Source organism: Triturus cristatus, chromosome 3_2 (genome assembly GCF_964204655.1).
Source record: "Triturus cristatus chromosome 3_2, aTriCri1.1, whole genome shotgun sequence".
NCBI lineage: Eukaryota > Metazoa > Chordata > Amphibia > Caudata > Salamandridae > Triturus > Triturus cristatus.
This window is the reverse complement of record NC_140584.1, coordinates 822,653,958-822,670,829: the sequence shown is the minus strand read 5'-3', so window position 1 is coordinate 822,670,829 and position 16,872 is coordinate 822,653,958. Positions and strand designations below refer to the sequence as shown.

The window sequence follows — 16,872 nt, the reverse complement described above, 5'->3', positions numbered from 1 at the left end:
TATGCGGTCATTCCCTTCTCCATATTAACAAAGGTCGTAGAAAGCCAAGCACAAGAAATGTAATTTGGCTCATGAGGGAAGCATTTAATGTTTGTGTACTTTAAGGCAAATGGAGCACTCTACAAATGTGCACACCAGTTAAAGGATGTCATTAAACAGTTAGAAACATGTTAAGTCATCAGTTGCATACAGAGAAGAAGTGTTGTAGGCTCAGCACACAAATCTGCCTACTAGGATAAGAAATATCAAGTTCCCTGTGGTAGAGTAGTCATTGTAAGAAGACAGCTGTGCCTTGGAAAGAAAAGTTCAACTGTAGGTATGCCCAATAATTATGTCCTGTCGCAATTATGATATAAGACTCTTACAAACTTTTCCAGATGAAGAAGTGCTTTTTAAGCATTCCAAAAAGGAGAAAACCTTTTGTACCACAAGTTAGAACTATGGGCAAACAAAATGATGGCCTTCTGGGCCCCTCGTCACTCCAGATATTTTCACTTGTGCCAACCATAGAAAATATAAGTTGAGGTGGTGTTGTAAAAAAAAAAAAAAAAGTTTATCATCTGCTAATAATATACCACATGACACACTGACGTAGACTGGCAGAGGAGAGATTGGGATAGATTGAACATTCTTACACGAAAACTAAAAATATACACTAAAAGAGGAATTGCAAATGGTAAATTACATATAAAAAGAAGCTACAGAAGAATTCTATAAGATTAAATGTGTACATGTTGCGGAATCAATGCTTTTTTTTTTTTTAGAAAGGTTTGCAAACACTGTTCTACATCCCTCTTGCCACACATCTAGTGTTACATCTTCTTCTGTGGCCTTCATATTGCAATTACGTTAGGAAATGAGAATATTTTGGGGTAAACAAATCTGAAACATGGAATGTTCGAAAGAACAGAAGGTTAGAGGTCTGTAGTTTTGAGAGCCTAAGTTTCTGCCAGGAAAGACGTTCAAGTGTAAAACAGATGGGAGCATGGGAACACCACTCAAAAAAATAAAAATAATGTTTAAACTAAGCAAAAAGGGTTGTATGCATTTTTACTTTTCTGGAATGTCTGTTTATTCAAAGGCTGAATACCTCTCACCCCTATTTACTGGCTGTAGGTGCTTAGCTGTGTAATTTAGTATTACTACCCACTACTGTGGCCAATACAGTGGGGATATTTACCATCTGAAGAGTTATGCTGTGAAAAGCTGAAATTAAGTGTGAATAATAAGCAGAAAATTGAAATCCAATAGCAATGACACACTGCTTTTTTGGGCAGAACGGTATTTTGACCCTTATTTTTCTGAGTCAAACATAAAGGGAAAGCACAAAGAAGGCTATAACAAGTATTTATCTGATAAAACTTTTCGAAAACTATCTCGGTATGCATTTAGTCTGAATTCCGCAAAACCAGGATTCATTACTGTTGCAAATGCTGTGAGTTAGTATGTTTCTTTCGTTTTTTTAAAGAAGAGATTCTTGTATGCAATGTTTAAGAGGCGAGTAGCGATTGGCAAATAGATTTTCATTTTCACACTAATTAGGACAACACCTTAAAAAAGGAAAAGTTGCAGTTAAACATACAATACTAACTCTGCAGATGAAAATATACCAGACGTTCAAAAACTCACAGGTAAAAATCGCAGTACAAATTTGACATAAAATTCTTAATTTGCTAATTCACTGGGCTTGAGAAATACTCAAAATGCTAAACGTTGTTTACACCAGTAGAAAGTGCTTGGTGAAAGAAAATGAAACGAAACAGTTTCTTATTTTTACACAGTATTACAGTAAAACATTGGCTCAATGTTTTAAACAGGTAAAAACCGAAGAGTATGCTATGAATCTGCAAAACTAAAATATTCTTCATGTATCATTGTTCACAGTAAAATAAAAACATCCTAAACAGAAGGACAACAATGCAGACAGAAAAATGCTTATAGACACCTATCCTCAGGTTAGAGAACATGTAAACACAAGGTTGATAAATAGAATTAATCAGTAAGAGGCTTATCAACGTTGTGGTCAAATCAACTTTGTTGAGAGCAAACATAAAAACAGGAACAACAAATGAAAATTTACTGGCTTATAATTTGCTGGTAACCAACATTTTAACAACTGCCCCAACAATATCACGTATACATTCAATCATAGCTTCATTACAGCAACTGGAATTTCTTTGATGTCCTGAGGTCTGGGTAAGCGGTGAGGAAATCCTAATCGGCAACCAGCCTTCCCTTGCAGTTAGATTCTTTGAGGTGAAATTTAGAAACCATTTACATGTTCCCAATACTGAAGAACTCACGGGATTCCGGGAGGATAGGATTTCATCAACAATCTTTGTTATAAAAAATAAATACTATTCACATCTGCAGCATGGTTTCCCAGCAAATGGCAGACTCCTGTCACCGATTAATTTCCTTGAAAGTGATCTAGCAAGAGAGGAGTGTTTTCTCCTCAGGTCTCATTAGGCAAAACTCAAGAGGAACAGCGGGGACATCAGCTGAGAGTACTTTCACAGCAGTCGGCGGCCTGAGGAAATCCTTCCCCTGAGCAGACCAAACACACTATCTGGTGTTCACATCTGAGAAGGACCGGATAGATCTGTAATTAAAGAACATCGATCACCCCCCAATTCTTCCACTTCTATTAAATGGATTATTCTTGAGTGCAGCATGACTTACTGCCCTTGAAGAGTACTTGAAGGTCATATTGAAACGGTCATTGAACCAGAGCAAGTGACATTTTCGCTACATCGATTCACTCCAGCTCACAATTTGAGAGTAGAGGAACTAGTTCACAAATGTGTTGGTTTATGGATGATCATTGTTCAGATGACAGACAAGAGTGGGAACACGAACAACCCTCTGTCTGAGATACGGTGAAGAAGACGGCTTAGAGCAGCAACATTGGCAAGTATGGATTGCACAGACTGAGAAATCCAGTGTCATAACCATATCTCTGAGGCACTCCTGGATCAGAGAGACAAATTACGTTCCAGCATTCTTCTTGGTCCTGTCAATTGAGATAAACAACCGGTTTCTATTTATTTCTCAGCAAAGCTTCGCAGTCAAAGATATCACATTCACCATTTCCTTTAGCGTCTACACAGTCTCACAGTGTTGAAATGGGACTGGTCAGCCTACGATGGATTGCACATCACCCAAGGAGAAAGGAAGGCATGAAAAGGCATTCATTTCAAACTGCCTCACGACCCATTTACACAAGGAATGGTGGAGGATTAAGGACAAAGAAGGAGGAGGTTCTTATTGCTGTTTCAGTACAAAACACAGTATGATCACTTGGATTGAGACAAACGAGGTCACAAAAGTTAGTAGTTTCACACCGTGGGATGACACATCCTGGTCTTGTGCAGAGGATGCAAGGTTTGGTTAAAAGGAGCACAAAGTGGACAAGGTCAAAAGTTAAAGCTACACTTGAGAGATCAACTGCATATTAAAACTGGGGGACCGAGACTGCTTAGACAGTGGGGTTCCGGGGGACAGAAGATCTTTACCTTCCCCAGCTTTTCCCAGGCGATCTTCTTGTAGACTAATGGTCGAGAACCGGTTGGTATTGCCAGCTGCTAGATTAGTAACACCTTCAATGCCGGTGCTGGCACCTGCTTGACTGCCATTCACATAGTCAAATGATTTGCTGGAAGAAGCACTGCCAGTCCGGATGAGACATAAGCTGTTTGCTTTTGGCACCACCTGGCCTGCAGGAAGGCTTAAGTGCTTCTTCATGGGTGAGAGCTCCAATGCTTCACCTGCAGGTTCAGAAGCTGGAGTCAGGGGTTGTTTTCGAGGAACTGTATCTCGAGGGCTCTCTGGTTTCACAAGAGAGGAGCATTCCTTTTCCTTAATCAGACGTCCACTTACTGCTTTCCGTAAGCTGCTTGTTCTCTGAGTTGAAGAAGATAATGGTTTGGTCCCAACTGGTTGACTGCTGATAGAGGCGCCGGATGAAAAACCCTCATCTGCATCATTGAGGTTCACAGAGTCCTCTCGGCCATTCACTCCGTCGGCATCTAAAATAAATCCAGACAAAATAAATAAAACTGTAGTTGAGATTCATCTAGAACAGCTGTCAAGAACCATTCATTTAAATATCCTCAAGTCAATGTTTAACTTGGACAGTTTGTGAACTTTCACTAGCCTGCAGACTGTAAACATACTCAACACTGACTTTAGTGGTCGCTTGCTTTTCTTTGTCCAGATAGTTTTATGTAAAACTCAACTCAAAAAGCGTACTCTGAGCATAACAAACCAGCTCCTTAATGCTTGGAATGGTTTAAAGATGATTAGGTAAGTCAGCATTAGTGATAGAAAATGTACATAACATGGCCTACAGCATGTACATTCGGTTATTGTTGACGCATTGGAGTCCTGAAACAGATGACCTGCTAGAAAGCAGAGGAAAATACTTTCAGGTTTTCAACATCTTTCATGGAAAAATATGTCAATTAATTACAAAATGTATCCCATTTGATAAGTTTGCAGGTGTTCTGGGGAAATTATTGCGTATATGAGGTAACCAGTTTAGGAACAGCTGTATGTCCATTTTTTTAAAATGCAAAACTTTCAAAGTTAGATGATGCTGTCATTAAATGTCTGCAGAGGGCCTCTTGTAGTGCTCTTCTACTTAACACTAATCTTAAATGGATATTTAGTACTGAGCAGAAGATCTTGGTGTCTGAAGTTCAACATCAACACATGGAAGCCCATTAAAGCTGGAAGTGCAAAATCAGAAGTAACTTGGCTGCTTTACAATCCACATTGTGAACACGATCGGTCTTCAACAGAGGATCTTGGTGATAACCTTCCTGCATAAACATCGCCACCACTGTAGCTGCCAGCCATTACTAAAATCTGTAAGACTCAATGAAGAAATGTTGATAGTGTGTGCCACTTGCCAAGGACACATAACACAGTGTACACAGAATGTGTTAATCTGGCTTTACCCCGCCATGATGCACTACACGAAAAGAGCACACTAAGGGGCGAACGTATATGAAGACGAAATATACACAATGAGGCTGCCTCCGCACACAGCCATGACCTAACAGTGGCAGGAGAAGCTTTTCAAAGTTAATGTTGCCAATTTAGATTAAACGTCTATGGAAGCGCTCGTGCTTTAAACCTACTGCCTTTCACCCATCACCAAGCAATAGGAATTGCTGTTTTTCATATGAAAATACAACAAAAAGCGTTTCATACTTGTAAACCAGATTTAAATAACAAGTTTACACATCACTTCAAGTGTCCAATATGTGGGAAGAGATTACAAATCACAGTACATTTCGTGGGATAGAGCCAACATAGGCTAAAACAGAGGATTCAAGTAAATATATATTTCGATTGAGACGGATTAACAGTTTCTTCTCCCAGGGGTGTAATAATCTATAAGCAAGAGGCCATTTAAATCAATGCGTAGCTACCCAAGTCAGTGCTTGTGGGAGCTGGGTAATGAGCACTCAGGTTCAATAACATTCAGCATATCATCAATGAACTCTTATCACCAAATCTCCTCGACTGATGATATTCATCATCTCACACTCTGCCTCAATCTAATCCAACTAAATGTTTGGCACCTACCCTAAAGCTCAACACAATAAAAAAGAACTCCTCCCGAGTGAAAATGCACCAAATAACCATTAACTCAAGCTTGGCTATCCGACATGAACCTAGAAGGCTTCACCGCAGAGCTGAAAGGTAATGCAAAATCACTTGGATTCACCCTCAACACAGTTCGTCTTCAAAAAACACATTGCCCAGAAAATCAAGAGAGCACTCTAGTAGCCCTCGCTTCACAAAAAACAATACTGTGCCTGCCTGAAACCATCAACAGAATGACAGTGCCAGGCCTTTTTCTACCTCACCTGTTGGCAGCAACATCAGGTTCAATTGCCTCTCTTACATTGGATGGCCCTTGCCATTGGAGCCAGAGTAATCAAATGCTTAAAAAGGTTCAGTCCCAATACTGAGAGAACTACACTCTCTCCAAACCAGCATCACAGAAGTTGAAGAAATGCAAGAAAGAAAATTCGCCATAAGAAAAGACCTCATAAGAACGGCTCCTATCCTCCTGCATTTTGGAAAAAACATGAAGACCCATCAGAACTACTTACACACAGAAAAATAAACTGCCCCTTTTAAACACTCATAAATTGTATTGTCTGGTTCCCTCCTACTGTTTTAGTGCTCCTTTGCTCTCCTACTAGGTTTGCATTTTACACATACCTATACTGACATCTAATGATCTTGATCCTTTGACAAGGGTGCAGCATCGATTGGTGGGGCAGGGTGGTTGGTGGCAAACATTAACAAGAGCATCTTTTACATCTACAGGCTCAGGAGACCAGACCGAATATGGATTAGGGTTGAATGTCCTGGCATTATAGACAAGACACTACCTTAGCAAAAACCTTGGTGACCAATCCTAAGGTCGCATGTAGACCAAATGGAAGGTGCTGGTAGTAACATCACATAATATATGTACTTGTAAAGCGCACAATCACCCAGAAAGGCGTCTCTGCGCTGAATGACAGGTGTTTATTGTAACCCATTTCAATGGTACTTAATTTATCACCCTCGGACGGAAGAAAAGCGGAGTGGTAGTAGTGGTGCTGACAATTTATCATGAACAGGAAGTGCCTTAGTTGGTCCTTCTGAGGTGGAACATGAAAGTCAGACATTTGCAAATCCTATCCCCCCGTTGCACTGCCACCACGATTCTGGAAACGGTAATTCTGAACTTTAGAAGTGCAAGCAACTCCTAGAAGCGGCAGGGATCAAACTTTAGCCACAAAACACCAATCATTTTCTCTAAGGTGATTGAACAAGACTCTGAACCTTCACCATGAAGTTTCTCAAAAGCCATCTCTTTGCTGACAGGGCTCACGGGAGACTAAAACTGTAGACAATTTTCGTGAAAAGATGCCACAAATACTAGATTAAATGTATCTAGAGATGGGAGGGGTGTGGCCAGCAGCTGGAGAAGATGGCCGCACACTAGCGTAGCTCCGGACTCCTCCGCTATTTACCCCCAAATATCCGTTCACACTGGACACTCACCAGCATGCCTGGAAATCGGCAAGCCATAGATCGACGATCCGGACGGCCATCGACAGCGGGTGGGGCTGTCAGAAGCCCGTGCAAGTAGAGGCCTAGGGGCTCTGGAAACCTCAGAGTGCCACAGGCGTGCGCATGGCTCGACGACGTGGGCCCATCGGTGCGGTCACGGCAGGCACTGTGATACTGCGCTGGAGGAGGGCTGACGCACGTGAGGTCTGATCAAGCTCTGGGCCCGGCGGCGACCTGTCGAGGGGCCGAGAGCGGCGCTGTGGGCCTGCCGAGAACCGTGAGCATCAAATTAGCAGGAAAGGGCAGGAGCCCAGCCGGACACAGACGAACTGTAGAGACCGGTGAGGAATGTGCGGGAACCCCGGGGCAGGTGAGGCCATTTTATACACGCTACATTGCTGCAGCGCTATAATTGGCCCTGCAAATGTGCCAAATTGATTAAAAGGCGCAACGCTTACAAGACAGAAGTAAACTCCTTAGGAGAGAATTCTCCGGTTGAACCGGCCAATAAAGAGCAGTGTTCCCCAGGTAAGTGGCGACGAGCTATACCGCCATTAAAAGGCACTGCAGGCCCTGTGAAAGACGGCTGTGTGCAGGAGACAGCGCAGCAGGAGCAGATGGTGGGCTCTGCTCGCGGCGATGGCATGCAGTAACCCCTAATTGCCATCAAGGTACAGTCAAACGGTGTATCTGGGCCTCATTAGTGCAAGCTGCGAAGGCACGTATTATAATGACATATAAGCTGGTAAGGGGGAAACCAACAGGCTATGTGGGATACCCCTGGCTGGTGGCAGTGAGTGCCATAAGAACACTCGCATTAATTCATCAAAGGTGCCATTTCTAAAGCAATAATGTTGGGCAATAGAGGCGGGCGAGGCTCGCATCAACCCAAACGTGATATATTTTCATGGCAGAAAGTGTAAGAGGGGGCAACGGGGCAGATAGACCCAGAGCAGGAGGCACAACTCAAATAAGTTGAAAAAGAATCCCCCACACTGGTCTGGTCTCTGATACGACAATCTTGAAGAAACAAGTCCTGGACCTGCAAGCCGCCAGCGATGCATTAGCAGCACAGCTTGACGATTGCAAGGGCAGATTAAAGAGGAACAACGTCAGGATTTTGGGGGTGTCGGAGTGTGCAGAAAGTCTAGCTGCAGATCTCTTTGTGGAGGAACTAATCACGAAGCATCTTTAGCCCTATAGCCTCTCCAACAACATTTCTATAGAGCGGGCACAACGTGTACCGGGAGGCAGACCTAGCTCAGGAGTGCCCCCCCGGCCAATCCTGGCTCGAGTGATTAATTTCAGAGACCAGGACACTATTCTCCGAACTGCCCGCATCGCACCTCCTCTCAGAGAACAGTACCATAACTTTCTTCCCTGACTTCACTGTGAAGGTACAGAAACTGAGGTTTAATTTTCTGGAAGTCCAAAAAACTCTTAGAGAGAAGGAGCTAAAATATGCAATGTTGTTTCCAGCAGAGCTTAGTCGAGGCAGAGGGCAAAGCTGGTTCTTCACCGAGCCAGGAGAGGTCTGGGACTGGCTGAAGGGATGGCGAAGAGTTGGAGATCGGGACAACCCAGATCGGCGAGAAGGCGACAGGATACGAATCAGGAGGAGGGAAATCTCGCCAATGGAGAAAATAACAAATAAACCAACACATCAGGAGCCGCGGCGGAGGGTACGACCTCCTGGGTGCCCAGGAAATGCTGAGAGACCTCCCATAGACAAGGATGCACAGCCTCTGGGACTACCAGAGCTGCCTGATTGACAGTAGTGGAACTACGTTGGTGGCTGGGGTTTTGGTGCGGTGACAGGGGCAGGGACGGCATCCGAGACAATGCTGAAGAAGTGACGGCTGTGTAGTGAAGACAGGGTTTTGCCTGCACACATTGCTATGTTATCATAAGTGTTTTTAGAAGTTAAACATCATCTTGCCACTTTGCTGCTTTTGCACACGACACTACAGGTAGCTGTTATTATAAGGAAAACTGCTTGCTTGCTTTTTCTGCACATGAGAACGGTCTGTTTTTCACATCCCTAGACGTGCACCGCGACCTTAGTCTGAACATTGTGTGCAGAAACCGTCAAGGTCAAATAACAATGTATGCTGTTGAATTCAGGTTGATCGTCCCACAACAAGCACACAGCTGCAAATATCTGAAACTCGGGTGCCTTTAATACTGCATTGCATGCATGATGCTGACACACTTGGAGAAAACCAGAGAGCAGTGATGATCCTGTGATGTGATTCACCTAAGCTGATCTTTGAGGTATGGGGTTCCCCATTCAAACCTAGAGACCTTTGATTATTATAAAACTAGCTTATTAGCCAGGGGAGGGTGGTACACCAGGTATTATAGGACCTGTTTCCACTATCATTCTAATATCATTTCTCCCTTTGTTTTTTATGGAATTGTAACAATGCTGATGGCTTTATTTCTAATCATCTGTTCACTTATGTTAGACAAAAGTACTGCATCTTAGAGCACGTAGTTAAAAATAAACATTTTGCATTTTTTGCGTGTCTCTGATTACTCACGTTGTGGACTAATATAAGAATAACAACGAAAAGGTGTTCTTGATTCCCACCATTCCTGAGAGTATTCTAAGTCGCTTGTTCTGGGTTGTCTAATCATTGTTAGCTTCGATATGATACGGAGAACGAATGAGACACTGATGCTAGTCGGATAGGGGTTCTAGGTATTGAGGTGAGTTTTTGGTACACCACAATTCACTGAGGTCCTGGTTTCCTGCGCATAGTTCTGTGCATGAGCAGAATCCCCGCAACAGCGGAGTATACTACCAACTACATATATGTATCCATTGTAGCAAATTGTCCAGTTAGAGCTGAGGGGTGGGCGGGGGGGGGGGGGGGGTGTTGTTAGCACATGGTTCCTCCAACTCAGGGATGGGTGGGTGACAAGCACTCTGCTAAGTTGGGGAGGCAGGTATTGTTGATACCGTCATGCGGGGAGGCAGGAAGGGGGAGCTGTTGTAAATTTTGTTATATTACTGTATTTTTGCCACAACACTATAATCCACTAACGAGACGTCAGAGACCTCCCTGCTCATCACAGACTAGAGAATCGCATATGCACCACAAGACACAAATCCGCCGACCCTACACACCTGGCAGGTCCACCCCAAGTTTCTCACGTAATGATTACACAGGTGATCTCTAACGAAACACAGGGAACTCGCATGCCTGCGATGGAGGGGAGGGCTGAAACACCATTCCAAATACTCTCCTGGAACGTCAATGGCCTTGGGGACAAGCTTATAAGAGCGATAATGCTCCAATATATCAGAAGACAGGTTCCAGGTGTGATGCTGCTCTAGGAGACCCATTTAGTTGGGAATACCTGTGCGGCGCTTAACAGATGGGGCTACAAACTCATTGCACATTCAGCATTTACCTCAGGCTCCAGGGGCGCAGGGATCCTGGTACAGAATTCGTTCCCCTTCACAGTTGCAAATATACACACAGACACGCAAGGTAGATTTGCAGGAGCAACAGGTTTCTGGGAGGGTAAAAGGATCAATCTACTATCAGCATATGTACCCCCCGCACTACATAATGTGGCACTACCCGATTAAATAAAATGATTCTGGATGTCCCTTAAGAGGCACTAGTGATAGGGGGTGACCTCAACATGACCCTTGACTACTTATAGGATAGATTCCTGCCAAGAGCCACTTCACGCACTCGTTACACAATGGCGGAGGTCCTGACCGCACTTGGCCTCATGAACGTATGGCGAGAAGCCCACCCTGAAGCAAGGCAGTTCACGTTCCACTCGGGGGCACACAACAGCCCGTCCGGAATAGATCACATCCTAACCGTTGCAGACCACAAACAATACTTTACAGACGTCAAACACTTAACTAGGGGGATTTCGGATCATGCACCACTGTGGGCAGAATTTAGCTTGCGTAAGACATATACGAGTAGATCCATATCGATCAGTCCCTGGTTCCAATACCACACATTAAGGCTGACATTATGAAAGTTACAGAATGATATTTTAAAGAAAATGTGGGGTCGGTCCAGTCTTTCATTTGGGAGGCATATAAGTGGGTCTTGAATGGGCAAGCGCTCTCCCTTACGGTCAGACATGGGAAAGGAAAGAGGGCTAGGCTAGAGACTCTGGAGCAAGATCTACTGACACTGGAGTAGTCCCTCACCCCCCTGCATGACAACACCAAGCATGCCCTAGAGGTAAAGTGACGAGAATATAAGAATCTAGTGACGGAAATGGCCAGAGGTGAACTTCGTGCAACGCAACACAGAGTCTACAAATTAGGAGATAGAGTGGGCAAGTTGTTGGCCTAGCTTGACAAAAGAGAAAAGGCAGACAGATGGGTTATGACAATTTGGGGAGTGGAAGGAGATTGGCTATGCGACACACAGGAAATCGCATAGGCTTTTGCGGCCCAATATATGCAGCTTTATTCCCCGGAAGCACCAGGCATGATTGAGGACTCTAGAGAACTATTAGCAGATATTCCAATTCGGGCCCTCGCAATAGATGATAGGGAATCGCTCGCGGAAGATCTCACGGCAGAGGAAATAGTTGCAGCTATCAACAGTATACAGTCCGGCATAGCCATGGGTGTCAATGGAAATCCAATTGAACTCCTCAAGTTGACTGCCACTAAGGTGGCACCCCATATCCTCAGCATGTATGAGGAAAGTAGTGTAGTGGAGACGGAGTTCCATGTACACACATTGCTATGTTAGCATAAGCGCCTTAGATGTAAAACGCCATATTGCCACTTTTGCTGCTTTTGCACGCGACACTGCAGGTAGCTGTTATTACAAGAAGAACTGCTTGCTTTTTCTTCACATGAGAACGGTCTGTTGTTCACATCCCTAGACGTGCACCGCGACCTTAGTCTGAACACTGTGTGCAGAAGCCGTCAAGGTCAAATAACAATGTATGCTTTTGAAATCATGTTGATCGGCCCACGCTCTAGCCATAACACACACACAGCTGCAAATATCTGAAACTCGGGTGCCTTTAATATTGCATTTGCATGCATGATTCAGACACTTGCAGAAAACCTTTTCCAGACACAGAGCAGAGTTGATCCTGTGATGTGATTCACCTAAGCAGATATTTACGGTATGGGGAATCCCCATTCAAGCCTAGAGACCTTCTATTAGTTTCATAAAACTAGCTTACTAATGAAGGGAGGGTGTCTTTAATCCACTATCATTTGTGATATGATTTCTCTCTTCATTTTCTATGGTATTGTAACAATGCTGATGGTTTTATTTTTAATCATTTGTCTGCTTATGTTAGCCAAAGTACTGCATCTTAGGACACGTAGTTAAAAATAAACATTTTAAACTTTACAGTGTCTCTGATTACTCTTGTTGTGGACTGATATGAGAATAATAACGAAAAGGTGTTTCTGATTCCCACCATTCCTGAGAGTACTCTAATTCGCTTGTTCTGGGTTGTCTAATCATTGGTAGCTTCGAGATGATATGGAGAACGAATGAGACACTGATGCTAGTCGGATAGGGGTTCTGGATACTGAGGTGAGTTTTTGGTACACCGCAATTCACTGAGGTCCTGGTTTCCAGCGCATAGTTCTGTGCATGAGCAGAATCCCTGCAACATGGCGCCCAACCCAGGCAGGTTTATTACCAATGGCTCAGAGGCTAGCATTGGTTGTAGTAATACATAAGAAGGACAAGCCAGTGGAGGATTGCTCCTCCTATTGACCAATCTTCCTCCTCAATGTAGCGGTCAAAATCCTGGTCAACATCCTAGCTCGATGGATGATCAAGATGGTGGCCAAACTCTTACATCGGGACCAGTCCTGTTTCATGCCAATACGCAATACGGCTCTCAACCTGAGGCGACTACACGCAGTTTTGGGCCGAAGGGAATTTATCCAGGAGGATGTGGTGATACTAATGCTCGACGCACGTATGGCCTTCGATACGGTCGAGTGGGCGTACATGTTCACAGTCTTAGCACGTATGAGATTGGGGAGAAAATGTTTCGAATGGCTCCAGCTGTTATATACCGCACCTCTGGCCCAAGTCGTGGTAAACGGGCGAACATCCAATATCTTTTCGTTGAATCGGGGAACGAGGCAGGGCTGGCCGCTGTCTCTGCTATTGTTAGCCATGATTTTTAAAGCTATGGCGAGTTGGATACGGGGGGACCCAATAATCCAGGGGCTACGTTGGACAGAGGGGCACGATGATAGAATTTCGCTCTATGTGTTAATGTTAATGTTCGTATGTATTTGTAGAGCGCTCGTACGCCGGGTTGGCTTCATGGCGCTGGCAGACATCTTGACAAGGCAGCGGAAGCTAATCCTGAGTGAACAGCCAGGTTTTCAGGAGCTTCCTAAATGGAAGGAGATCAGTGCATGTACGAAGCTCAAGAGGGAGCGAATTCCACAACTTGGGCGCAAGAGTGGAAAACCTGCGGCCTCCAAGACGGGCCCTCTTGAAGTTCGGACTAGTAAGAAACGAAAGGTGAGAAGATCTTAGGTAACGAGTGGGGGAGTACCTGAGTATAATGTTGTTGATAAATTCCGGACTGTTACCGTGTAAAGCCTTGAAAATAAGGCAACCGGTTTTGAAAACACAGCGACGTGACACCGGAAGCCAGTGTAATTTCCTCAGCAGAGGAGAGGCGGGTTGCCATTTAGGTTGGTGGTAGATCAGACGGGCAGCCTGGTTTTGGACCAACTGAAGGCGTTTGAACAGATAATGGGGCATTCCCAGGCAGACCGAGTTGGAATAGTCTAAGTGAGATAGCACAGTAGAAATCATAGCTTGGACCAAAGCTTCATGAGTGAGAAAGCGATACATTTTCCTAATTTTTCGCAGTTGGTAAAAGCACTTGGACACCACTGCTCCAACCTGGGCTTTTAAGGATAGACCACTATCCAGAAGTACCCCCAGAGTCTTGGCGGAGCTAGAGGGGATGGGAGGTAGGCCGAGTGCAAGAGGCCAATATTGGGGGCCCCAGTGCTTAAGGCTGTCCCCGGTAAGGACCACTTCTGTTTTTCCAGGATTTAGTTTCAGGTGGTTCAGATCCATCCAAGTTTGGATGAACAACATAGTCTTCTGGAACTCCGTGACGGAGTCATTAGACCCGTCAACCCTGAGAAGGAGCTGCAGGTCATCAGCATAGTTGAGAACCAGAACCTTTCTCTCTTTCAAAGATTTAAGGGGACATATAGATGTTAAACAAGTGAGGGGAAAGGGCCGAGCCCTGAGGCACCCCACAAGTAGTAGTGTGAAAGTCAGAAGAGAATTGGCCGAGGCGCACTGCTTGAGAGCAGTCCCTCAGAAAAGAGGAAATCCATTGAGCCGCTGTACCTAAGACTCCAATCCCCCTGACACGGTCGACCAAGATGTTATGGTCGACCGTGTCAAAGGCCACAGACAGGTCCAGCAGGACCAAAGCACGAGGACACCCTTTTATCAGCAAAATCCCGTAGGCTATCCATAGCTGACAGTATCACGGCTTCGGTAGAATGTGCGGGACGGAAACCTGCCTGATGGGAGTCCAGATGTTTATACATCTCCAAAAAGTTGGAGAGGCATTTAGCTACGTAACTCTCCAAGACTTTGGCCAAGAAAGGTAACAGAGATATAGGACGATAATTGGCGAGGAGTGCCGGATCGGCTCCCAGCTTTTTCAAGAGGGGGACCACTGTGGCTTTTCTAAAAGCTAGAGGAACTATGCCAGATGTAATAGATTTGTGCAATAAGGCAAGGGCTGGGCCAGGATGGATCGCAAGGCACTCTTTCAAAATATGGGGTGGGCAGCAGTCCGCGGGAGCACCTGACTTAGTATCCATTAAGAGAGACTGGAAGGTCTCTTCACTGATCGGAGGGAAACTATTGAGGGTGCTGTTGTTACACTGCTGAGCCGGGGCATTCTGCTGAGGGGGATGAGAAGTTATACTACTTTTTATTAGGATTATCTTATCAATAAATTAGTCATTCAGGGAATAACATAATTCCTGGGAAGGCGCGGCCTTTCTTAGTGTGCGTTCAGGGTTTGGAGAGTTCATCTATAACAGAAAATATAATTTTAGAGCTATGATTGGACTTTAGGATGCGGTCAAAAAAAAAAGGCAGTTTTGGCTGTCAACATGTTTTTCCTGTAACCTTTATTATTTTTTTTTTTTTTGAAAACCTTTATTAACCACAGGTGCATCAATTGGCAATGTACAGTCCTGCGCCAGAGCATCAGGTCGGCAATGTTTGAATATACACAGTCAGATGATGAAACACAGCCATTTAGCCGACAACCCGGAGGTCCGGCGGCGGAGGTCAGCTGAACATATGTAGAGGAATTGGGTGTGTACATTGCGTATAAGCGAGTCAATGGTGCTTTTCTGCTTTTTGTCGCGTCGCTTCTCCTCTAAAGCGCATTGTCTGCGAGTGAGGGGGGCGCTGTGTACCAGCCCGCAGCGCAGCGTCGTCAACCAGCCCCTAGGCTCATAGGAGGAAGTGCGCTGGGCGCCGGGTTGTCCGTCAGGTGCCCTGATTTGCGGGCACCGGAGTCCCGGTGGCCCGTGCGTGGCGTGGGCTGGAGCGCGACAAGGAGGTTGCAGCATAGCTCGCAAGGATGCGCGTGGCGACCGTCGCTGTGTGAGAACACGGGGTCTGCCAGGGAGCTGAGCCAGTCGCCGAACTGCTCCCCGGGTGCGTAACATAAACGTAGGGGTCAGGGCCAGGGTCGAAAACTCGGGCGGGGGCTAGAATAAGAGGGGTAGGGGGGGGGGGAAGTGGAGATCTGCCTGCAGCAGTGTGAAAGGAGATAGGAGCTGCCCAGCGGGGCGAAGCCGGGCCGTGTGGGAGGCGCGTCGAGTGGCCGGTCGCGAGGGGGGGGAGAAGAGGAGGGGGGGGGAGAGGGAGGGGGCCAGGGGGCCATCGGAGGGGAGGGCCTAGGGTCCGCAGCGCTTTGTGTTCGCAGTCTAGGACTGCCCGCTCGCGTGAGGGAGGTGGTCCTCCGCGTCTAGTGTGGGGCATCTGTGCGGGGCGGAAAGATTCTGGCTCCTTGGGTGTGCCCATGACCCAGTAGTGTGTGCGCCCTCTCGAGCAGCAGCGGCAGTAAGGCCCGCGCGCGCGCCATAGCACAGAGCAGGGGATATCTAACAGTAGCAGCCTGCCGCGCAGTATGCGAGGTGCGCCAGGGGAATAAGCAGGCAGAGGGGGCCGGGAGCTATCCCCGTCAGGGTCTCAAAGATGTCGCCATCTAGCTAGTAGTGTGTCGATGTCCACCCAGTGTTCAGGTTATCCCTCGGGTTCGGCAGGCCGTCTGAAAGGTGGCAAGGAGGCCATCCCAAAGGTGGGCGATGGGGAACTGCCTGAGTCCCGCAGTTTCCTCACGTAGGAGCACTGCACTTTCCGCTTGCGCCCAGTTTACGAAAGAGGCCCTCCAGTGCCTAATGTGCGGGGGAGTCGTCGCCTTCCAATGCTTGGTGAGCAAGCGTTTGGCCGTTACAAGCCCCATGTCCCAGAAGCGCGCCTGCACCTTATTCGCTTTCGTGCGCTTGTATAGGCCTAAGATACATGCCTCCCACGTGCGCGGCAGCCGTCCATCCGCACCGCGCTCTATCAGTGACAGCACGTCGCCCCAGTATGTCTGCACGCCAGCGCAATGCCAGAGCATATGTAAAAGGTCCGCTCCTGGTGACGAGCACCGTGGGCAGGCGGCGTCCGTCCGCGAGAAATATCTATTGATCTTCTCAGGGGTGAGATATGCTCGCTGTAGTATGTAATATTGTATGAGTTT

General features: G+C 46.0%; 1 protein-coding gene across 3 annotated transcripts in view; it reads right to left on the bottom strand.

Annotated features, from left to right (window-relative positions):
* Positions 1-2,017: 2,017 nt before the first annotated feature.
* The window catches only part of HYCC2 (hyccin PI4KA lipid kinase complex subunit 2), a 566,375-nt gene continuing 551,520 nt past the window's right edge, over positions 2,018-16,872 (bottom strand). For 2 of the 3 annotated variants that reach the window (XM_085649026.1, XM_085649027.1), the window contains one exon: positions 3,296-4,028. In XM_085649026.1, coding sequence (XP_085505152.1) covers positions 3,430-4,028 — 599 coding nt within the window. In that variant the 3' untranslated portion in view covers positions 3,296-3,429. Of the gene's footprint in view, positions 3,014-3,295; positions 4,029-16,872 lie in introns of those variants that run through there. The other variant, XM_085649028.1, reaches the window with a different exon arrangement.